Below are 24245 nucleotides of genomic sequence, written 5' to 3' on the forward strand. Positions count from 1 at the left end.
AGCTGGGCCCTGGACTTGCCTCAGTTTGTCTGAAACAGGCCCCCTAAACAAGCTCCTAAAGAGGCCAAACCATGACCAATGAAAAACATAGAGCCAAGACAAAGGAGGAAATCTCAGCAAGTTAGCAAGTTATAAAGATTTATTGCCATTCTAGGAAATGAGGCCAGAAGCCTGGGGCTGGTCCGTGGGTCAGTAAGTCGTCATAGAGGACAGCACGATGGACAAACCCAGGCACCTGACATGAGTCCACCTTTCCTCACTGGATCCCTGCTCCACAGAGCAGCTGCTGGTGGGGCCACCTCTGCAGCTCTGCCCCATGCACTCTGCGGCACCCCAGGCTGGGGCGAGCAGCCGGGTGACCCCCTGAGCTCACAGCTCGGAGGGGCTGCCTCCACCCGCCCCAGCACTGAAGTGCCTGCGCTCGGGTCAGACGCTGTGGATTTGGCGCTTTGGGAGGAAAAACAGTGCCACGGTTGTCTCGGGACTGAACGGACAAAACATGCATGTCCTTCTAACCGAGGGTGCCAACCGGCTGCCCTTGAGCCAGATTTCTCTACTGCCAAGTCTGTTTGGCCCTTTTGGCCTTATCAGTTGTTTTAAAAAATAATTCTTTGCTACTATTTAAAAATTGTAAGATTTCATAAAAAGTCTGGATTTCTGGTTTCTCTAGGGAAAAATTGTGAGAATATTTGGCAATACTGGGCCCATAACGTAACTGGCTATTTCCAACTTGCCCCAGTGCCCACCATCCCTGATTATATCTCCAATTCGAGACTAGGCATCAGCTGCCTCATATCAACACATAGGTGCTGTTATAAAAAGAAAAAAGGGAAGATATGCCAGGAAGCAACATGCTCCTGTGGGGTGACCTCTGCTCCCCGGTCTGGGGCTGGGCCGCGCAGGCGCCTGAGCTTGTAATCTAGCTCAAACATACAGGGCCTTCTTGGAGCTCTCTCCCAGTGAAGCCCCCTACCACACGCCCTGGCTCTCCAGGACATCTCTAAGAAGGCTCTATGGTGATGTTAACTGGGCAATTCTAGAGAAGAATACTAAGTTAATCATAGAAGTTAATGGAGGACTCAACTACTTCAGACTCTTCATTGTAAGAGAGCTGGAGTAAAATCAAAAGGTTAATATTTTCATTCTGCTTTTAAGTCAGTGACCAAAAAAAAATATGAGAAAATCATGAAGTCCTTCAGGAGACCAAGATTAGGTCAGTCTGAACTTGGGAATCACAAAACATGTTGGTCCCATTCCTTGACTACAGAAAATGAGTTAAACTCTTAAAGAGAAAGCCACAGAGTCAAGAGGAAAAAGCAGCGGCTGGCTTGGAAGATGTCCTGGGGTATCAGGACCCACCAAGCTCACCCTTCCCTAGGCCGGGCTGCTTGTGCACATTGAAAACGCAGGTGGCACGCAAGATGTTGAGCGAGGGTAGTGGCATCACTGTAGAAAGGGGCATTCAGCAGGACAGAGAGACGGGGTTTGGCCTTGGCAAACCCAAGACAAGGGGGAGAGGATGTGTCCCTCATACCCCTCTGTCTGCCGTGCCTTATGCCACATTATTTGCCTTGCAGAGAGGCAGCAATCTTGACACAGCCCAGACGCTTCCCATTGCTGCTCAGGACGCTCTCGATGCGATAGTTCCCACTGGTGAGCCAGCTGGGCAACTCCGGGACGGGCAGGGTGAAATCACTCTTGGGCAGTGAATAGGTGCCCTGTGGGGAAGCCAGCGCATCACAGGTTAGTGGGATATACTGATGGGACTCTCTCCTGGAGCCACCTCCAGGATTGCAGCCATGAGGCCCCTCTTCCAATTCTTCACACAGCCATACAAGATTAGATGTTGGCACAGCACCGTGCAGCATGGGATGCTACAGCTAAATGGCACTGCAGGTCCCCTCAACACTCCGATCTCCCATTTCACAGATGGATAAACTGAGGCCCCCCTAAAACAAGCAATTCTGGGTAGGTCACACCAATTTATATCCACAGACCTGATCTGTAGGAAGATCTGTAGGAAGAGAATTCAAGGACTCTCCTCTCCAAACCCCACGTCTTTACTCTAGCCATGGGGATAAAGCTCCCCTCCTAAGCACTTACTTCTTTGACGGGACAGTGGCAGGGAAGCCCATAGGTGCGCAGGGGCTCTGGACACGGCTCCCCAGGGGGAATAAAGTTGTCAAGTATATCACAGATATCTTTGTAGGTACAGCTGCCAATTTGGTCAACACATGGGATTTTGATCCAGATGCCAGCCACTTCCTTCTCCACAGTTAATTCCACCTGGTGAGAATGAGTTTGAAAAATGGTAAATTCCAAGGCAAACATCAGTCTCCTGCCTCTTTAAAAGGTCAGCATTTTATTTCAGTCGCAGACTGCTTAATTGGATGGGATTTTGGTGATATCCACGCTGGCATGATTCTGCTCCTGTTTCGGGGGTTGGAGCTGACCCAGACGTGGCCAGGACGTCAAGGCAGACGATCACAATTGTGCCTGGCATGTGCAAAGCATTCACTAAGTATCAGCTGTCTAGGAGCCAGCTGAGGTGTCCCTAGGACCCTGCTCCAGCCCCGTGAAAGTTTCAAGGAAAAACTGCAAGGAAAGGGCAGGGGGAACTTAGCTCACTTGAGCATCTGACCCCTTGTGGGTGTTACAGCAGGAAACCACGTTCCCAGGGTCCCTCCGGGCTCTGACATTCCAGCATGCTATGAACCCCAGCCTCCACGCTCACTTGACTGGCGCTATTGTTTCTAAGAGACAAATGCTGGATGGGCACGTATTCCTCCAGAGCCTGCTGGTCCCAGGCTGACAACCAGGCTGTGCACTCAGTCTTCCAACTGCCCCAGATGTCAGGATCCAGGACCAGGAGCAAAGGGGGAGCGGGCTGACATGACACACTGGCCGCACCCCCAGTTGTGCACACTCCCTCCCGGCCCTCCACCCCTCTTCTGCCAAGCCTACTCCCACTCCTTGGCCTGGGAAGAGGCAGGAGGCCTGGGCTAGAATGCTGTGGCTGCCACTTCCCAGCGTTGTACCCTCGAGGGAGCCGCGTCTCTCAGTCTCCACACCCTCATCTCCCAAAGTGCGGTGTTTAGAGTACCTCCCTCTCCCACAGGGTCCTACTGAGTGAGACAATGCCTGTAAAACACAGCACAGTGCAGAAACCCACACAGTACCTCCTACTTTCTCCCTTAGCCAATATCCTCCCCCCTTATTTCACTGATCCCCCAGTGGAAATGTTTGGGCCAGTTATGCTCTAAACCAGAACACCCAGCTGAGGGGGCCAGTGAGGGCCAAATCCTGCCTGGGATCCTCGTGCCTGACCCCCAGGACAAACATAGCACAGGACATGCTGGGTCCGAGTGCAGTGGACTTCAGGCAGCACACGCTTCCGAAGCAACAGCCACACCTACCATTTGGAGATTACAAACCGTGGCTCATTTCCCAGGCCCTGTTCTCAGTCTGCTTGCTTGAATGGCTCAGGAACACAAGCGAGGCTGGGTAAGAAGGTACCATCAACCTCTCTGGTCCAGGACGTCCCTGACACTTCCATAGCTCGACCTAAATAAACTATAGTCAGCTTATGGGACCCGTCTCAACAAGAGACAGACAAGAACTGATCATAATGGAGTCAGGATCCCTGCACGCCGGGGCCCACGGACAAGTCCCTTCCCTGCTCAGGCCTCTGCTCCTCCATCTTGACTGTGGAGCATTTGGATCTCAGATCTCAAAGAGCCCTACCAGTTCTGACATGCTAAGAGTCAAGAGTTTCTTGCAGATTGGAAAAAAATGACTCCTCTTAGCCTCTAACACACAAAAGTTCTAAACAAAAGACCCATTGCTAGCCACTGACTGCAAGGGGAGCCATTTGATAAGACCGCAGAGGGGGCAGTTATAATAGTCACAGGCCTCGGGCCATGGCGCTGCTGGTACATTTTGCTGGGAGGGGCAAAAAGCAAACCATTAGGACTGAACATCACACACCTGAAGGTCCAAACTAAAGGTCTGCCAAATACAGTGGCAATTTCCCACTCCCGAGGATGGGGAAGCCAGGGCCCCAGAGGCTGACGCTTGAGTGAAGACTTAAAGAAGAGAGTTATAAATAATGCCAAATTCTGTGGAGCACATCAAAACAAGAAAAGGGGGCTCGTGATCAGGCCCCACTCTTGTCCATGGCTCACAGAATCTGGAGCGTCCAACTTCTAAAAATTGCAGCTGGGGTTAAGTCCACCCAGATCCAAACTGGGACTTATGATTGAAGAAATTTCACTTCAGCAAGGTCAGAGGAAAAGAGCATGTATGGGCTCTCCTGCTAACAGGCTGCGTGGGCCTGAACCAGTCACTCTCCTCTCAGGGCTTCAGTACCAAGTGGTGGCAGCCATGGACCTCCACAGCCCTCCTGGAGTCTGGGCAGCTCTCCTAAGGGGATCTTCGCTGGGCAAGGGGAAAGTTCTGGAGCACTCCCCCGCAAACACACCAAGCTAAGTCCACCCCACTGCCAGAAGGGGCTCAGGAACAGGAAACCTAAGGGGAGGATGCCATCCTTGAATGCCTTACTGACTATGATCTGGGACAAGCTGCAGCCTTGTCTGAGCCCCAGTGTCCCTTCTCTGTAAAACGAAGCTAATCATCTTTCTCCTAGACAAGTGGTGAGAGGCCTTCACTTAATAGCTGATATGCACATAGCCTAGAAAGATAAAGGAAGCAAACAAAGAATATGCACATTTATAGGGGGAAGGGAAGGGGCAGAGGGAGTCTGAGTACAATTTTTACAAAGTGCAGTGGCAAACTTAAGACATAATTAAGTAATAGAAAAGGCCCTATGATAGAACAATTCACCCATTTGAATGGCCTGGGAAGAAGCCAGGAACACCAGGTGGGAGGCAGAAGAAGGAGTTTGCCAGTTTTTCCTCCAAAATCAGCTGCACGGCATCATCATTCTTGGAGCTGCCAGCAGTTTGTGTAATAATGGCAGGACAGCAAACGTGGTGCCCAGCCTGCCAAAGAGCCCTGCCCTCAAGAACCAGCAGCAAGAGCATGTAAATGACATGTGTGTGCCCCTGGCAGATTATCACTGGAAGAACAGCTAAAGAAAATGCAATGACCTATCCTGGAGAAGATTTGAGAGGAGGTGCTGAGGACAGTAGGGCCTGAGAGCTGTCTGCATATACAGCACCTTTATCTGGGTCAGAGGGGCCACAGGAAAGACCGGTACTCTCTGAAATATTAACAAGAACTAACAGGTCCCGGGCAGGTCTTGTGTACCAGCCCCTGCGCAAAGCACTCTTCAAGTTATTGACTCAGTATTGCTCAAAAGAATGAGGTCGAGGCTGTGATTAGACCAAGTCAAAGGGTAGTTACAGGGACACAGATTCCAAATCAGAAAGCTTTTAAAGAATCAGAACAAAACTGGTGCCAGCACAGATCTGTGCCAAGCATATAAGAATATGGTATAAAAATAGGGCATATAAGAATATGGTAGAAATGTAGCAATTCAAACTAGTGAGAAAAGGACTATAATGCATGGTGCTGCAATTTGTATATAAAAAGCCTTTATTGTTCTGTAAGAAAATGTGCACATATCCATCCCCAAAACAGGAAATAGATGTGAATGAACTGGTATTCAGAGTAATACAAACGGCAAATAAATTTATGAAAGGACATTTCACTAGGGATGACATAAAAGACAGGAAAATTTTAGAAAATGCTTAGAATCACCAAAGGTATAGAAAAAGGCAAATATGTTGTTGCTAGCTGGAGGATAAATGGGTTCAAACATTTAGAGGCACTTGGTAATATGTATGAAAAGACCTAGAAAGTCTGTGTCTGAATAAGCAGAAATGTATAAAAGAAGGTACATTACAAAGATGATTTCTGCAAAGGTGTTTATAACAGCCAAAAACAAACAAAATCAGCCAACCAAATGAAAAATCTACCCTAGAAACAAACTAAATATCTGACAAGAGATTGTTAACTAAATTATGACAGATGCTACAACCAAATATTTCTGCCATTAAAAATAACTAGGTAACTCCTGGAAGAAAACATAGGCGAAAACCTCTTAGACATAAACATGAGTGACCTCTTCTTGAACATATCTCCCCGGGCAAGGAAAACAACAGCAAAAATGAGTAAGTGGGACTATATTAAGCTGAAAAGCTTCTGTACAGCAAAAGACACCATCAATAGAACAAGAAGGATCCCTACAGTATGGGAGAATATATTTGAAAATGACACATCCGATAAAGGCTTGACGTCCAGAATATATAAGGAGCTCTCACGCCTCAACAAACAAAAAACAAATAACCCAATTAAAAAATGGGCAGAGGAACTGAACAGACAGTTCTCCAAAAAAGAAATACAGATGGCCAACAGACACATGAAAAGATGCTCCACATCGCTAATTATCAGAGAAATGCAAATTAAAACTACAATGAGGTATCACCTCACACCAGTAAGGATGGCTGCCATCCAAAAGACAAACAACAACAAATGTTGGCGAGGCTGTGGAGAAAGGGGAACCCTCCTACACTGCTGGTGGGAATGTAAGTTAGTTCAACCATTGTGGAAAGCAGTATGGAGGTACATCAAAATGCTCAAAACAGACTTACCATTTGACCCAGGAATTCCACTCCTAGGAATTTACCCTAAGAATGCAGCAATCAAGTTTGAGAAAGACAGATGCACCCCTATGTTTATTGCAGCACTATTTACAATAGCCAAGAATAGGAAGCAACCTAAATGTCCATCAATAGATGAATGGATAAAGAAGATGTGGTACATATACACAATGGAATACTACTCAGCTATAAGAAAAGGGCAAATCCAATCATTTGCAGCAACATGGATGGAGCTGGAGGGTATTATGCTCAGTGAAACAAGCCAAGCAGAGAAAGAGAAATACCAAATGATTTCACTTATCTGTGGAATTTAAGAACAAAGGAAAAACTGAAGGAACAAAACAGCAGCAGAATCACAGAACTCAAGAATGGACTAACAGGTACCAAAGGGAAAGGGACTGGGGAGGATGGGTGGGTAGAGAGGGATAAGGGGGGGAGAAGTAGGGGGGTATTAAGATTAACATGCATGGGGGGGTAGGAGAAAAGGGAGGGCTGTACAACACAGAGAAGGCAAGTAGTGATTCTACAACATTTTGCTATGCTGATGGACAGTGACTGTAAAGGGGTTTATAGGGGAGACCTGGTATAGGGGAGAGCCTAGTAAACATAATATTCGTCATGTAAGTGTAGATTAGTGATAGCAAAAAAAAAAAAGGGCAGTTCCTGTGTGGTAACCTCCAACGAGTTCTACACAAGGGTATAAAGGGCATATAAAAGTGTAGGCAAAGGGTCTGTTTGTGTTTATACAGAGGATCAAAGCCTAATTGGGCTGCCCCGAAAATGAACTAAGATACGATATGAAAAAGAACTTCCAACATCTGCACCCTCTGGAAGACTCATGCCAGAAGATGATCATCAAAAAACCCCAACAAAGATCCACGCACTGCTACAGCTGTAGATGCACTCATCCCACCAGTTCCTGGACCTGCCATGGGAATGAGGAAGGAGATACCTAAGCTGGCCTGTGCATACAGTAAAACAACAAATTTGACTGGATCTATACTGTTGGAACTCAACCAAGAATTTGGAGAAGTGCAAATTGTAGCGCTCCAAAGTCTTACAACTACGAACTATTTATTGTTAAAAGAACATATGGCATGTGAACAGTCCCCAGGAATGGGTTGTTTTAATTTGTCTGATTTCTCTCAGACTGTTCAAGTTCATTTGGACAATATCCACCATATCATAGATAAGTTTTCACAAATGCCTAAGGTGCCTAACTGGTTTTCTTGGTTTCACTGCAGATGGCTGGTAATTACAGATATGCTTTGGTTATGTAACTATACTCCTATTATGTTAATGTGTGTGTGCAATTTAAGTAGTAGCTTAAAACCTATACATGCTGAAGTTACTCTACAAGAAGATATATCAAAGAAATAATCAATCTTCCCATGTTTTCTTCCGCCTGCTACTTCTATAGCTTTTCTTCTTCCTTCCTAATTACAACCCTTAAATAGAATTCGTGCCTCATATCAAATTTACCGAGTATCATAATTCTTCCAAGTGGTAAAGACACCTCAAGACAAATGCTGGGCACAGAAGCCACAGGGCATAAATATGCAAAGAAGTAAAAAGCTAACTTTTTCAAACAATAAGGCTTCTCTCTCACTTACCAACTTCACATTTCCCTGTATGGCCCCGGATGATGACTGGTTAGCCAGAGACGGGTAAGATTCCTCAAGGGAGGAACAACCTAAGACAGGCACAGTCGTAGGGGGGCCATCAGGTGAGAAATTGGGGATCAACAGAGGTGAGGCTTAGAACCTCACCCCCCCGTTCTGAGAGAAATCTTCTGCATACGTGGATGTTTTATTGCCCTGGTCTAGCTTGGATTAACACATAGTCTACAGGCACACACCTGATCATCTACATGTGCTCTCTTACAACACTAAACTATGTTTTCTACCTTTATCTTGTATCTACCTACCACTTCAGCATTTTATTAAAAATAATAATAATAAAGAGAGAAATGTGGTATCCACATATAAATCAAGTATAAAAACCAAATCAGTATTCATATTTGAACTGACTGTTTATAGTTCATAATGCATGAGCAAAACCGAAAGTTTCTGTGATGACTGCCCTTGTACTGTTCACCATGTAACTTATTCACTATGTAAGAATTTGTTCTACATGTAAAAACTTGTTTGTTATGCCTCAGAAGATTGGAGACTGACAAAAATTAGGCTTGGGGTGGAATAATGATTGTGCATTGAGCATTGACTCCCCTATACAGAATTTTATTGTCGTTAACAACCATTTGATCAATAAATATGAGAGATGCCCTCACAAAAAAAAAAAAAAAAAAAAGGACAGACTTCCAATGGTAAAATAAATTAGTAACCGGGATGTAATGTATAGCATAAGGAATATAGTCAAGATATTGTAACAGCCTGGTAGGGTGATAGCTGGAACCTAGAATTATGTATATAAATGTTCTACCACTGTGTTGTACACTTGAAACTCATGTAATGTAATACTGTGTGTCAACTACCCTTCAATAAAAAATAATTATTATAAAAAAAAAAAAAAAAAAAAAATAACTAGGTAGCTTCTGTACAGCAAAGGACACCATCAGTAGAACAAAAAGATATCCTACAGTATGGGAGAATATATTCATAAATGACAGATCCGATAAGGAGTTTACACCCAAAATATATAAAGAGCTCATACGCCTCAACAAACATAAAGCAAATAATCCAATTAAAAAATGAGCAGAGGAGCTGAACAGACAATTCTCCAAAGAAGAAATTCAGATGACCAACAGACACATGAAAAGATGCCCCACATTGCTAGTCATCAGAGAAATGCAAATTAGAACCACAATGAGATATCACCTCACACCAGTTAGAATGGCCAACATCCAAAAGACAAACAACAACAAATGTTGGAGAGGATGTGGAGAAAGGGAAACCGTCTACACTACTGGTGGGATAGTAAATTAGTTCAACCATTGTGGAAAGCAGTATGGAGGTTCCTCAAAAAGCTCAAAATAGAAATACCATTTGACCCAGAAATTCCACTCCTAGGAATTTATCCTAAGAATGCAGGAGCCCAGTTTCAAAAAAACATATGCACCCCTATGTTTATTGCAGCACTATTTACAATAGCTAAGAAATTGAAGCAACTTAAGTGTCCATAAGAAGATGAATGGATAAAGATGTGGTACATATACACAATGGAATATTATTCAGCCATAAAAGAAAACAAATCCTATCATTTGCAACAACATGGATGGAGCTAGAGGGTATTATGCTCAGTGAAATAAGCCAGGCAGAGAAAGACAAGTACCAAATGATTTCACTCATATATGGAGTATAAGAACAAAGAAAAAAACTAAAGGAACAAAACAGCAGCAGACTCACAGAACCCAAGAATGGACTAACAGTTACCAAAGGGAAAGGGACTGTCGGGGGGGTAGGTGGGAAGGGAGGGATAAGGGGAATAAGGGGCATTACGATCAGCACACATAATATAGGGGGGGCACGGGGAGGGCAGCATAGCACAGAGAAGACAAGTAGTGACTCTATAGCACCTTACTATGCTGATGGACAGTGACTGTAATGGGGTATGTGGGGGGGACTTGATATTGGGAGGAATCTAGTAACCACAATGTTGCTCATGTAATTGTATATTAATGATACCAAAATAAAAAAATAATAATAATAACTAGGTAATCTAGGCCAAATGCCACAGAAAGAGGAGTGAATACACAGTGTGATGCAAAAAAAAAGCAAGTTAAAACAGATGTCATATAATCCATCAATGTAACTGAATATATATATTTACAAATGTAGAAAAATTTCTGAGAGGACATATAAATAGCTAAGGATGACTATCTTGCAAGAAGTTAGATTGCAGGAGGACATTTACAAGGAGCACTGCTTATTTATATATATACATATATACACACAAAAAAAAATATACACTTGTATATTATACAAATGTATACAGTGTATATATGTATATACACACTTGAAATTAATATGTGTGTTATATATGGTTGTATGGGGGAAGTTCCAAATATCAGCCTACGGAATGTTAAATTTGCTTATCCCTTACTAGGGACTGAGATGTCAGGTGATTTCTTTTATTTCACACCACCACCACCACCCCCACTTTTGGACCATTTGCTTTTTCCAAAGTGACTAATTGATGTATTTGCTTTATAATTAACAACAACACCAAAAACAAATTGCCCAACCAGAGCTGTCAGACGATCAGCTCTGCATCCTCTGTTGCTCTGGAATTCCAGGATTCCAAACTTCCTCCAGCTGCCTGAGTAAACATCAGTCGGGGCCCCTGCCGGTGGCCACGGCAGCCTTCCCTCCAGCACAGCCCTGATCCCGCCCAGCCCAGGCTCACCTTCTGAGGAGCAGCAAGGGGGACGCTGGTCTTGGCCTCCACACTGACAGTCACCTTCCCGGGAATGGTAATGGGGTCAGGTTCTAGGGTCAGGCTTTTGATCACTGCAGGGTCCTTCCCCTCATCACAGTTGTCCCAGGAAAAGCTACTGAGCTGGGAAGGCCAGGGATAATCAGGCCGCAAGAAAAGAGAAAAGTTCAGTCGATAAAAGGAACTCTCACAGGTCAGGAGAACGACCAGGATGGGCTCCTGACGGTGTGACCTTGGGCAAGGTACCTCCTCTTGAGCCTCATCTCAACTCCACAACCATAAAGTCTGGGATAACACCTGTCCTGCCCATTTCACTAGCAAAACTAAAAGACTCAAAAGGCAATTTCCCAAAAGTGTGCTGCAAACTAGAAAGCACAATATATGGGACCTTGAACTTCAAACAGGAGACAAACCCTATCCCTTTGGCAGGAACCCCCTCTGATCTCCCATCTCCCTGCTCCCCACTCCTCTCCAGCCAGTGTTGGCAGCTCTTTAGAGGAAAGCTCCTAGAGGATTCACCTTTGCAGCCCATGCCCAGGACCTTATTCAAGTCATAATCCATGCCCAATCCAGGGCCAGGAACACTGTGAAACACAAAACAGTGGGAAACGTAACAGCATCCAAAACCCACCACCAAGGGGTGTGCGATTAATGCAAGGAGGGCATCAGACACCCCCAGAAAGATCCCCAGTGGGTCACTTGTTGATGAACAGCCCCAGTGAACAACTTCCCCAGTCCTAACCAGTGCTTTCTTTCTTACTCCCATCCCGTGTCTCATGCCTGCCCCAACCTGAGTCAGCCCTTCTCCCCTCCACCGAAGAGGAAGAGCCACTTCCTCTGGTCCCGCCATCTTCTCCAGCTACACATGACCACTGGCCTCCCTCTCCTACAGAACCCCGTCTGCTTGTCCTATACGGTGCAGACTCTGTCCACGCTCACACGCCCTTCCTGGGCCAGTGGCCACCCACCAGAGACTGTGAGCACTGCCGCCATGCACATCCCACCTTAGAAGAAAGCCCTGCAAGTCCCATGCCACCAGGTCAACCCCCACTGGCAGCACACCCACAGCTGAGGAGGCCGCAAGGGAACACCTAAGCCGGGCTGGGCCGACGGAGTCTCTCTGCAGCCAGTCCGTGAACTGAGACAGAGGTAAAGCCACGCAGAGCACTTGGGTTTTGTGCTGTCACTGGGTGCCAGCTTTGGGACAGGGCCAGAACACCCAGACCGGTGACCCAGGAGCAAACCGCAGGGACAGGAGCTGAGGGCTCTGCTGGTCTACAGACACACATGGAGTCCTCCCACCCTCCCTACACAGGCACTGTGAGGTAGCAGGGCATGGCAGGGCTCTGGAGTGAGAGCTGGGGTAAAGCAGGCTGGAGCCAACAGGCGTGGGCGGAAAGGACAGCTCAGCCACCACATCACGTGGCTCTATAGGCTACTTCTCCCTACGGAGCCCCAGCTGCCACAGCTCTAAGCGGGGGCATTCACACGTTCCTCTCAGGGCTGGGAGCTCATGTGTGTAGAGCTCGTAAGCCAATGCCAGGCCCAAAGCATGAGCTGGCTCCCTAACAGCCACTTGACAGCCCGGCCTCCACTTCCTGCCATTAGCTCATATGATTCCTTGTATACCTGGAATAAACTTCCCTTTACTTGAGCTTCTTGGGATGGGTTTCTGTCCCATGGAATAAAACACCATGTCATGACTAAGAAAGGCAAGGCAGGGTCTGATTCATGCCTGCATTCCCCATGGCCCCTTACACAAGCTAGGTGCCGATACATGTTTCCTCCAACATTCATTTCACAAACATTCGTGGAGCAATGATCACAGGCCCTCAGCTGAGTGCTGTTTTAATAGTGGTAAACAATCAGAAATGTTCCTGCCCTGTTTTGAGGAGCTTACAGTCTAATGGAAATAGCTATTACCCACTATGATTTCTGAGTGCCAAAAAGGAAACAAACAGAAAGTAATATTGAAAGTCACAAAGGATTTACTTAAATTGGGTGGTGAGGAAATGGTACTTGAGCTGGATAAGGAGTCAGCCACGTAAGCACAGAGAGAATGCTCAGGCAGAGGCAATATGGGCCAAGGCCCTGTGGTAGGAAGAAGCTTAGCTGCTCTGGGCAGTACCGGAAGGCCAGTGGGCTAGATGCAGCGGCTGGGCAACCCAGATGATGTGAGAGGGGTGGGAGGGTTCCTTAGGGCTGGACCTCGTAGGTCATAATCAGGACCCTGGATTTATAGTAAGAGCAACGGAACCCCATTGCAGGGGAGCGCCATGTTCTGGGTTATGGTTGAGAATGGATTGGAAAAGGACAAGTTTGGAAGAGGGGAGACCAGTCGGGAGGCCATTGTCAGATGAAAGAACACTTGGAATTAAGATTGGGGATGCAGGGTAGGTAGGAGGACTAGCCGTTTTCGGGGCTGCTTTCAGATTGTAAGGCACCTGATCCACAGGGAGGATCGACTCCTGACTGGGGCAGGTGTACAGAGCACCCAGCTGGAGCTAAACAGTTCCCTGCCTCTCCTAAGTTCCCCGCTTCCCAAGGCCCTGGAGGAGACATAATAAGGTGGTTTCCCAATGACTGGAGGCTTCTGGGGCAATGAATTCTTCAGCTGAGTCTGGCCTTACCTGGAAAAGGAGGCATGACAAGTTAGCAATGCCCACTAAGGGCCAGGCCTGGTGCCAGATCCAGCAGTCCCCCTTATCAGCAGGGGATACGTTCCAAGACCCCCAGGGAATGCTTGATACTGCAGATAGTACCAAACCTTATATATACTATGTTTTTTCCTATACAAATATACCTATGATAAAATTTAATTTCTTAATTAGGCACAGTAAGATAATTACCGCAATAACAAAAAGATTGAAAAATTACAAAAGGTAGGTGAATGCAGTCTCTCTCAATCTCCAACTATTTTATTATACTGTACTCACCCTTTTTGTGACATTATGAGATGATACAATGCCTATGAGGTGAAGAGCAGTGAATGGCTTAGGCATTGTGACATGACATTAGGCTACTGCTGACTTCCTGACAATATGTCAGGACGATCATCTGCTGCCAGACCAAGGCTGACTCCAGAAAACTCATGCTGTGGAAAGCAGAGCTGCCCCTAAGTGGGGACGACTGTATTTACCATCCCCAGGACAGGCCAGCAAGTGGGAAGCGGCATGTGGGGCAGAGGGGAAAGGCACGGTTCTGAAGGCAGAACGATGGGTACATAGCACAGACCTGGGGTGCAGTCTACTCAGCCACTCACACTCCCTGAGCCCACGGGCAAGTTAACGCCTCTTGAGGGTCAATTTCCTCATCTATTAAATAGCCATAATGGTATGTTCCCACAGGGCTCCCAGGAGAGGGAGAAGTTTATATACAGAAAGTACAGGTCCCAGCTCCTCAAGACTGTCAAACCCATGAAAACACAGGACTGAGAAACTGTCAGGGACCAGGGGAGACTGGAGATGTGACAACAAATGCGACAGGGCACCCGGTTCTGGGTCCTGGAACAGAAAGAGGACATTCATAGGAAAACTGCTAAAATCCAAATGTCTAGGATGTAGGTTTCTCAGTTTTGACAAATGCACAATGGTGATATAAAAGGTTAATATTAGGGAAAGCTGGGTGAGGTGTATATGGAAATCTCTGTACTAACTTTGCAACTTTTCTGTAAACCTACAATTATTTCCCAAAAAAGTTTATTAGAAAAAAAGGCACATGGCTCCACATAGAGCACATAGTATGAGCATAATAAGTGACAGTCGTTATACAGTCTCAGAGTCTATTAAGCACACACTTTATGTCCAGCACAGGGCTAGACATTCTCCCTGCTATCTAATGCACACCACAGTCTAGCGTCAGGAGACTGGTTAAAGCTAGAAGAGGAAACGGAACTGGGGCTCCTGGATGCTCAAACACTCCCTATCACCCCACCGCCTTCATCTGGCCCATGGTCTGTGGGTCAGGGCTCTGGATCACATGAGCCCAAGAAAACTTGGATGATAGCATACTAGGATCAAAAGTGTCGCTTGCTGTGTAATCTTGGGTGAGTTCCCTATGCTCAGTGGGCCTGCGTGAGGTGGGTGAATTCTGTGATGTCTCAAGGCCACTCCAAAACTGCTGACCTAAAACCCTCTGGTCCGGGATGGCATCCATAGCCGAGACATAGAGCAGAGTGGGGCTGGAGGGCAAGCTGGAGCCTCAGCTGGACTCCACCTCACAGCAGTCAGCCCTGGAGCCGAAAGAAATGTTCTCAACGTACACTCAAAGACAAACTGAATCCTTCATGCAAGTAAGGCCAAGTGGTCCTTACACCTTCACTCAACAGGCAACATAGATTCCCTGGACCTGCAGCACAGTAAGGCTGAGCCCACTGGTTTATACTGTTGTACTTGTTTAGGATTTTAGCACCTTTCCATCCATAAAAGCATTTCCTTTCACCCGCAGGCATCTGAGAAAGGCAGATGAGGTTGGCAGCATCAAGCACATTTTGCAGATGAGAAGACCAAGGCTTAAGAAGCCTAATCATTATGCTCAGGGATTAGAGACAAAGGGGGGATTAGAAGCCAAGGCTCCAGGCTCTCAGTCCTATTCCACTTCCCCTGCACCCCACTGCTCCTCTTCTTACTATAAAGCAGGTATTTCCACAGTGATTGGAGGGAGGAGATCTAGGCTGGGCCACTCTGATTGCTACCAGAGATAGTGAGTGTTTGTGCCCAGCAATGCAGCAAAGAGGCAATGAAACTAGGCTTCGCTAGGTCTCAGAATGATAGAACTTCCCTTTCCCAAGGGTCTGGAGCACGGGTGAGTGTGAAGTGAAGGGGGAAGCTTGGAGGCTGGAGCTTCTCTGAAGCTCAGTCAGAAGTGGTGGGTCACAGGGCTGAATCTTTGACACCAGAAGAAAAGTCTGGGCCTTCTGGCCTCTCAAAACGTCAGGATGAGATGAGGCGCAGAGCAGTACAGAAGGGGAACGGATAGGGGCCAGGCCTTCCTGTGAGGGGCGGGAGCTGGAAGGCAGGGAAACAGTGCTGAGTCTCTGGGCCTGGGAGCAGTACCTTGGTTTTGCTGTTCTGCAAAATTTCACTCAGACGTTTCGAAAGAGAGCAGCAGAGTGCGGATATAAGTAAGTGAGATTAACCTTTCCAAAAAAGTCTGGAGCAGAAAAGGCCTTATAGCCCACCTAACTGTACAGAGGGGAAACTGAAATCCGCAGAAGACAGAAATTCGCAGAAGACAGGACCCACTCAGAGTCCCACATAGTGACTTTGGGACAGGGACACACACACACACACACACACACACACACCTCCCCGTATCTCACCCAACCCGCAGGGACACACACACACACACACACACACACACACACACACACACACACACACCTCCCCGTATCTCACCCAACCCGCAGGGACACACACACACACACACACACACACACACACACACACACCTCCCCGTATCTCACCCAACCCGCACACCCCAAGCTGGACGGTTGCTGGAAGCACCCCTCTAAAAGAGTGGGCACTTACCTGTTTCAGGACGAGTGCATGGGTTGCAGGGCCGGCGAGAAGCAAGCCCAGGGCGATCAGGTGCGGAGCCTGCACCAGAGGAATCATTGCAAACCGTGGGTCCGAGTGGGACTGACGACAAGCTCTGTGGTGGTGGCTGCGCCTTTAAAGGCCTGCCAGTCTTGGTCACGCCAAGGCCTGCGCTGCTACCCGAAGCTGAGCAGGGCGCCTTCCAGGCTCTCCTCTCTGCGTTGGAATCTGGGATTTCAAGGCCCGCAATTGGACGGCTCTCTCTCCGGACTCCGCCCTGCAGAGGAGCCTCGGTGCGCCCCTCCCTCCCGGCGTGGGCGTCAAGCCCCACCTTCTGAGCGGCAGAGGCGGAGCCGGAGGAGGCCGGGGGCGGGGCTGAGCGCGGGGCGGGGGAGGAGGGCTGAGCGCGGGGGCGGGCGGGGCTGTCGTGTTTGAAGTCACGCTGTGACGATCGCGGCCGGAGGGCGCTGTTCTCACACCCGGGTCGGGCTCGTCACGCTCCGTGTTGGTACTGCACTTCCCTGTATCTGTTAGAAATCACTGTCTTTTTACTAATTATTACAATCACAATAATACTAACATTTAGTAAGTTCTCTAATGCGTGCCAAGCACTGATAAGTACTTAGGAGGGAATCCGCTGCTTTTCTCTATCTTACCACTAAGGAAACGGATACGCTGTGACGTTAGCTTTGCCAAAGTTACACAGCTAGGAAGTGACAGAGAGAGGATTCTGCTTTTATGCCCATCAGTCAAGATTTTGTTAAGCTATTGAGACAGTGACCATGGGCTTAGACAGAGGAGGGTGAGGGCCTCTGGAAAAAAACAAAGCAAGATAATCCATTGTGGGATTTGCTTTGGCCTGCTGGGGAGCCCAGCCTATTTTTCTAACTTTACCCAAGTGCTGCTTTTCTTCCAACAGCCCTAAAGGAATGATTTGTTGCAACTTAGGCAATGTAGCAAGCAAGCCCAAAACAACATAGTAAAAACAGGAAGGATTCCATCTTAAAACCCAATTAGTTAAAAAGTAAGTTTCTAAACAGACAATAACTCAGCCTACCTGGGAGCAAAGCAGCAGCCTTGAGTGATAGGCTCCCAGACCAGGAAGCTGCTATCCTGGGAGGAAATCAGAACATTAAAGTTCTTGTAAATAACCAGGAAGACTAATAAGAAACTTAGTGTTTCTTCAAAGGTATTTGGGACCACTTAGCAGGTGTACATCCCTAGCCCTTTGTCTCTCAACTGCCTATAAAACCCCTAGACAAAGCACCACCCTGGGGCTCTCCTGTCCGCTCCTGGTCTGAGCCGGGAGCTCTGTGCTTTCTTGGCTTTCTCTCTAAATAAAAGCTTCCCGCCTTGTTCTCCTACCTTGACTGAGAAGTTCATTCTTTGTCTCCGTGAACAAGAACCCTAGCATCACTATTAGAGACTTTGCGGCTCACTTTTGCTTTTAAAAAAGCATCACGGTTATTTTTCTTGTCACACTACCAGGAGATCGTAAATCCCACAAGGGGTTGGGACTATGACTTTTGGTCACTAACATGTGCCCAGTGCCTGACACATAATAGACAATCTTTGCTGAATAAATAAATGCGTAAGCAGAATTTAAAACTTTACCTATTTTTTTAATAAACTTTTTTCTGAATTAATTTTAGATTTACAGAAAACTTGCAAAAATAGTACAGAACTCTTTCCCGGTTTCTTCTATTGTTAACATTAAGTATCAGGGTATTTTTTGCTAGCAAGGTTGCAGAGAAATAGAAGCCCTCCTACACTGTTGATGGGAATGTAAATTGGTGCAACCGGTGTGGAAAGCAGTATGGAGGTTCCTCAAAAAGCTAAAAATAGAAAAACCATTTGACCCAGGAATTCCACTCCTAGGATAAAGAAAACAAAATCCCTGATTCGAAAAGCTATATGCACCCCTGTTAATAACCACACTGTTTGCAATAGCCAAGATATGGAAGCAACCTCAGTGTCCATCAATAGATGAATGGATAAAGAGGATGTTGTACATACACAAAAGAAATATTATTCAGCCATAAAAAGAAAAGAAATCCTGCCATTTGCAACAATATGGATGGAGCTAGAAGGTATTATGCTCAGTGAAACAAGCCAGGCAGAGAAAGACAAATACCATATGATTTCACTTATTTGTGGAATATAAAAACAAAGTAAAACAGAAGGAACAAAACAGCAGTAAACTCATAGACACTGAGAAGTGACTAGTTTTTACCAAGGGGAAGGGTTGGGATGGGTGCGTGGGTGTGGGGGGGAAGGTAAAGGGGCAGAATAATTTGCAATCAATATAAGTTGATCACAGGGACTGTTGAACCACTGCAATGTACACTTGAAACCAACATAAGATTGTATATTAACAACACTTTAATTTAAAAAAAGATACCAGGGTATTTTTTTATAAAAGCTAAGAAAGTGGCATTTGTATGTTCCTACTTACCAAGCTCCAGACCTTACCTAACGTTTTAATAGACTTTTTAATTAAACACCCTCTTCCCATTCTGGTAAGCTCTTCCCTCTCACATCTAGCACCACCTCATTACACGCAAGTGCGATTTCAGGCCCTGTGAAGTGAAATCAGAACTCACTCCTGAGGGCGCTCCCGCAGGGGCACGAGAGAGGCCTGTGTGGCTGTGCCCTTTGGTGGCTGTGTACACGGTGGGGGAGAACTGGTTGCCAACAACAGTACATCCTGGAGCCTCTGAGAAATAGGAAGGCAGCTGCACTGCCTCCGTTCCAGCATCTTCCCTCCTCCATCTTGGCGCCTGTCAAGGCCTCTCAACTCTCCGCCACTGCCTCCCAGCTCCTAAATCCTCCAGGCTCATCCAGACGCGCTCCTTCACTCCGGAAGTCCGCGATCTTGGCTGGTAGAAGGTTATGCTCCCAGCCACCTTGGAAGACCTCTTAATGAACTGGCACATTCCTTCGGGCTTAGAGTATGTGACATCTCCGTTTGTAAGGCTTTGGAGGAGATGCTGGAAGGCCCCAGAAACAGTGACTGGAACCAAAGGCCAGGACCGAGATGGAAGGTAGAACAGCAGAGTGGCTTTTTCAGACTGCTTGCTCCGAGTCAGGCAGATCCAGGCTTGCATCCTGTGGGAGCCTGGGCAGGGGCCTTAACCTCTCTGGTCTCAGTTTCCTCAGATTTAATAGTTGAACAAGATAAAGGCCCCTCCGCACCCCTGTAATTCCATCCTCAATCGGCCTAAGTCTACTCAAGAAGAGCAATCAGCAAGTAAAGATAAAAACAAGATATTATCTAGCAATAATAATACCAGAAGAGAAGAAATCAGCTTAAAGTAATACAAAGTAAGGTGGGTTGCCCTCTTGAATCTGGTAAGAAGTCTCTGAGGAAGTGGACTTTTACCATCTTCGGGGGAAATGAGAAATATTTGCAGTAAGAGCCAATGTGAAACACATGGTGTGGGGGGATCGTGGGGAAGACAGCGCAGCACAGAGAAGGCAAGTAGTGACTCTAGGGCATCTTACTACACTGATGGGCAGGGACTGCCGTGGGGTATGGGGGGGACTCGATAATATGGGTGAGTGTAGTGACCACATTGTTGCTCATGTGAAACCTTCCTGAGATTGTATATCCGTGACATCCTAATAAAAAAAAAGAGCCACTGTGAAATTTCAATGTGGTCACGACCGTCAGGCCCTGGTCCCTACCCAGGGCTATGTACCACCATCCTCTGGAAAGCTTTTAAAAATCCCCATCCCTAGGCCCATACTCCAGACCAGTTAGATCTCTGGAGGTAAGATCCAAGCATTGGTATTTTTTTTAAGCCTAGGCGATTCAAATGTGCAACCACAGTTGATCACCAGTGATGTAAAGCCCCTGGCATACAATAGGTGCACAATTACATACATGAAAGTGGCAGTTACTACGACAAGGCCCTTGTCCTTGAAGAACTGACATTCTGGATTGATGGGTTGGTGTGGGGACAAGCACTGCCCACTTGTAACCTTTTGTCCCAGAATAACTATATGCCCACATGGCCGCCTCCTTTGGGTGGTGTGCTGGGTATACAGTATGCTGATGGTCTGGGGCTGGCCAAATCTAGGCCCTCTTAATAGATGGAAACATCTTGTTGGGATGAAGACCCCTCTGTTGAAGGTTTAGTTCCTTATGGTGCTGGTTGCCCAAGAATGATCCCTTCTAGCAAACCACATAGTATAGTCATAAATCACACGCCCTTTTTGGCATGCATGTAGTCTGTGTCGCCTAGCCCCTGGCACAATCATTGTCTCTGTCTCCACCCCAACAATTGCAGTTCCCTCCCTGTCCACAACAGCTGTGCTCAACCTCGTCAGGCCAGCACCTTCTGCACTCCTTGTATGCAAATCCCAATAAACCCTCATGTCTGCTACACCATCTCTGGGTCTTTTCTGGGTCTCTCGAACACTTTTCCAGCACAACTTGCCCAGTTGGGCATGCGATTGAACTTGTGATCACACAGTTGGGAAATTGGAAATTGTCACTCTAATGCTCATCACCATGGGCTACCCAGAGGAGCGACTGACTGGCTCTGAGCCCTGGAATAACTTGGCCCAGAAGGACCTGCCAGCAGCCATGCCTCTGTGTGGAAGAGTGAATGTTCCTGGGGACCTGACACGTGTATAAAGGCAGGTGTGGCAAATACCTCGAGTGTCATGGGGAGTATTTGCCGCTTCAAATGCGTAAGAAGCAGACACATGGGTCAAATGCAGAGATCACAGACAGGCAACACAAGCCTCAAACGTGATTTGTCTGCATGGTATTTCTTAGAAATTTTACTCAGTTGACAATGTGTAATAAAAACAAGTGACTTCACATTAAATTTCCAGCGTGGATTTCCAGCTTTTTCTGGATTTGGAGGATTTGGAAACTCCAGACTATGTCCCCACAGGCAGCAGTCCACTGAAGCTGAGTTGTCACTGACCCTTGAGTAGGGCCTGGGCTGTAGTCCCTACTGCCCCCGGCTGCACCTCTCCCACTTGTGTTACAGTCTGTCCTCTGGGGATCTTAACCCAAATTTAGTCTGCCATCTGGTATTAAATCCTGGCTATTCTTGTTATTAAAGGGTTATTTTCAAAAAGAAGGTAAAAGCATAATTCTCATACACTTAGAAAATGAGCACACATTCGAGATTTTATTTAACTCCTGCAATGAGGGAACCTGAGAGATGTTACAACCAATGCAAAGGAGAGTCCGAAGGGCAAACACATCTATAGATCAGGAATATTGAGATAAATGTGCAAACGGAGGCAAACCTGGCTTCTCCCATGATGTGGAGGAAAGTGAACTTAACCTCCACTGGGGCAAAAATGAACATGTGTATAAGCGAAGAATATTTTCCATTATTATGAGTTATACAATTTCAGAGGCAACGAAAGTCACAGAGCCCCTGTAGCTCTGGGGGGAATTGTCCCTGGCCCAGGACAAATAAACCGGTGTAACCAAAATTAGTCTAAGCAAAGACTAGATTGGCAGAAACCCATTTATTGCTCGTAATGAGGCCCGGCTCTGTTCTTCCCCTCTGGCCGTGGCTCCAGCTCCCCTTCTCTTCCATCCGGCGGCTGCTGGCACCTGCCACTTCCAGGAGAAACTCCACAGGTGGATCCCTGACTACTGACGGGCACCAGACCAATTAGACGACAGAGGGGAGGAGAGAACAGCCCCTCTCTATACCCTTCCTTCTCCTGGAGGCTGTGGGAAGAAACACCTATTGATATGTAAATGCTAAGGCCAGGTGAGAGATTCTGGAAACACTGCAATTTTACCCACAGTCCCCCTACCCCCGACCCCCTCAAAGAATCAGAAGCAGATAATGAAATGGTATGCTTTAGACAAGGAATAGTGTTCCTGGAAACCATTTTCTATAAATGGTAATGGTGTTTCTGACTTTGACAATGCCTTTAACATCACTGGGCCTCAGTTTCCCCATTTGTAGAAAGGCAAGATCAAACTAGGTGATCTCCAAGGTTCCTTTCAACCTTGAGAGTCTGTGTGTATAAGTATAAAACCGGAAAGAATACTAGAAGTTATTTGATCCCTTCCAGTTAGCCCATTTTAAGAGAGCAAGAAACTGAAGCCCAGAGAGGAACAGCAGTTGCCTAGTCCAAGACCACCCAGTGTAGGTGAAATGAGACCCAGCTTTCTGGTCTTGCAGCTCAGGGCCCAGCCCCTGGGCAGGATCACAATGCTAATGAGGACACCACCCCCTTCTCACCTCACCAGTCTGAAATCTGGGAGCTCCTGGAGACCTGACAGTGCCCTGGGGAGCAGGAGCTGGACTGGTGGAGCAGGCCAGGCAGTACTGGGGAGGGTGCCTCCTCCACCAGCCTCAGTCTAAGGGGCTCAGTGCAGGAGGCCCCCCCCCCCCCCCGCACCAGTTCGCATTGCCTTGAGTCCCAAAGATTTTCATCTCATCACAGCCTTTGCCTAGAGCTATGATTCTCAAAGCTGACACACCTGGGGATCTTTAAACAAATCACCTGGGAGGCCATGCCCAGGCTGTACCTCAGGGTGGGACCCAGGCATGAGCCTTTTTTAAAGTCCCCAAGGGGATTTCCAAGGTGCAGCCAACACTGGCTTTTATCGAACATATAGAGCATGCAAAACACAGAGAATTTTATGAAAGGCAAATTATGATTCAGCATGCCTAGGTGGAGCCCAGGAATTTGCATTTCTAACAAGCTCTCCTAGAAGCCAGTGCTGCTGGTCCCAGGACCACAGTTAGAGTAGCAAGTGTCCAGACTGGACCGACTTTCTCCACTTGAGTGGCAGGGGTGGGATACAGATGGAGTCACTATTTCCTCTCAAGGAAGGCGTCTGGTGAACTTTCCCCTCTTCCTCTGTAGAACATGAAGGACAAAGCCTCAGCTCTTCACATGTTCTCCTCTCTGCACCTCATTTCCCTATTGCATGATGAGGTAGGATGGAATTCATGATGTCTGAGGGCCAGTCCAGATGTGGCATCCTTTGAGTTCCGGTGAGTTGCCCAAGAGCAGCTGGGTGAATCCAGCAGGCTGACCAGAAGCCTGGTTTTCAAACAGCCCTGCTCTACCTTCCTACCTCTCCTTTCCTCCCACTTCCTTTGCTGCCCCTCTGCTGGCCTCCATCATGGTTCTCAAGGATTTTTTTAGTTCAATAGACCCTTACTGTTTCTGCCAGTGATTTTTCCAACCAAGGACAATCCCAGTGACTTTGTGGGAGGCCCAGGTAGTACCTTTAAAAAAAATAACTGATGGTTCCATAACATCTTAATATGTTGACAGACACCGTTTGCCCTAGTGGGGTGAGGATGTAACAATGTGTGTAACTGAGCAGTAGAATCACAGACACTGAGAACTGACTGACTAGTGGTTACCAAGGGGAAGAGGTTGGGGCAGGTGGCGGGGGAGGTTGAGGGGGATAAAGGGTCACAATTATTCGCAATCACAATGTAAGTTGGTCACTGGGATGGTAGTGCAGCATGAGAATATAGTCAATGATTCTGTAACATCTTTCTACCTTGATAGATAGTAACCACACTAGAGGGGTGAGGATTTGATAATGTGGGTAACTGTTGAACCATTGTGTTGTACACTTGAACCAATATAATATTGTACATTAACGACTTTTAAAAAACTTCATGTAATTTGTATATTAATGATACCAAAATAAAAACAAATTTTAAAAAAACACCTT

At 46.9% G+C, this 24245-nt stretch overlaps 1 protein-coding gene across 1 annotated transcript; it reads right to left on the reverse strand.

Annotated features, from left to right (window-relative positions):
* Positions 1–121: 121 nt before the first annotated feature.
* Positions 122–16789, reverse strand: GM2A (ganglioside GM2 activator). The gene is made up of 4 exons (XM_057490584.1): positions 16547–16789; positions 10989–11141; positions 2104–2286; positions 122–1718 (listed from the first exon to the last, which is right to left on the reverse strand). The coding sequence occupies exons 1-4, from the start codon at positions 16631–16633 to the stop codon at positions 1563–1565; spliced, it is 579 nt and encodes a 192-aa protein (XP_057346567.1). The 5' UTR covers positions 16634–16789; the 3' UTR covers positions 122–1562.
* Between the last annotated feature and the right edge of the window lie 7456 nt (positions 16790–24245).

The sequence above is a fragment of the Manis pentadactyla genome, chromosome 2 (assembly GCF_030020395.1).
Source record: "Manis pentadactyla isolate mManPen7 chromosome 2, mManPen7.hap1, whole genome shotgun sequence".
Classification (NCBI taxonomy): domain Eukaryota; kingdom Metazoa; phylum Chordata; class Mammalia; order Pholidota; family Manidae; genus Manis; species Manis pentadactyla.

What these genes read in the sequence shown, in the direction of transcription:
- GM2A (XM_057490584.1), bottom strand. Translation starts at nt 16,633, where the DNA reads ATGATTCCTCTGGTGCAGGCTCCGCACCTGATCGCCCTGGGCTTGCTT. An exon ending in ATGCACTCGTCCTGAAACAG is followed by an intron (nt 11,142 to 16,546) that starts GTAAGTGCCCAC and finishes TGGCCTTCCCAG; the next exon opens with CTCAGTAGCTTTTCCTGGGA. An exon ending in GCCACTGTCCCGTCAAAGAA is followed by an intron (nt 1,719 to 2,103) that starts GTAAGTGCTTAG and finishes GCTTCCCCACAG; the next exon opens with GGCACCTATTCACTGCCCAA.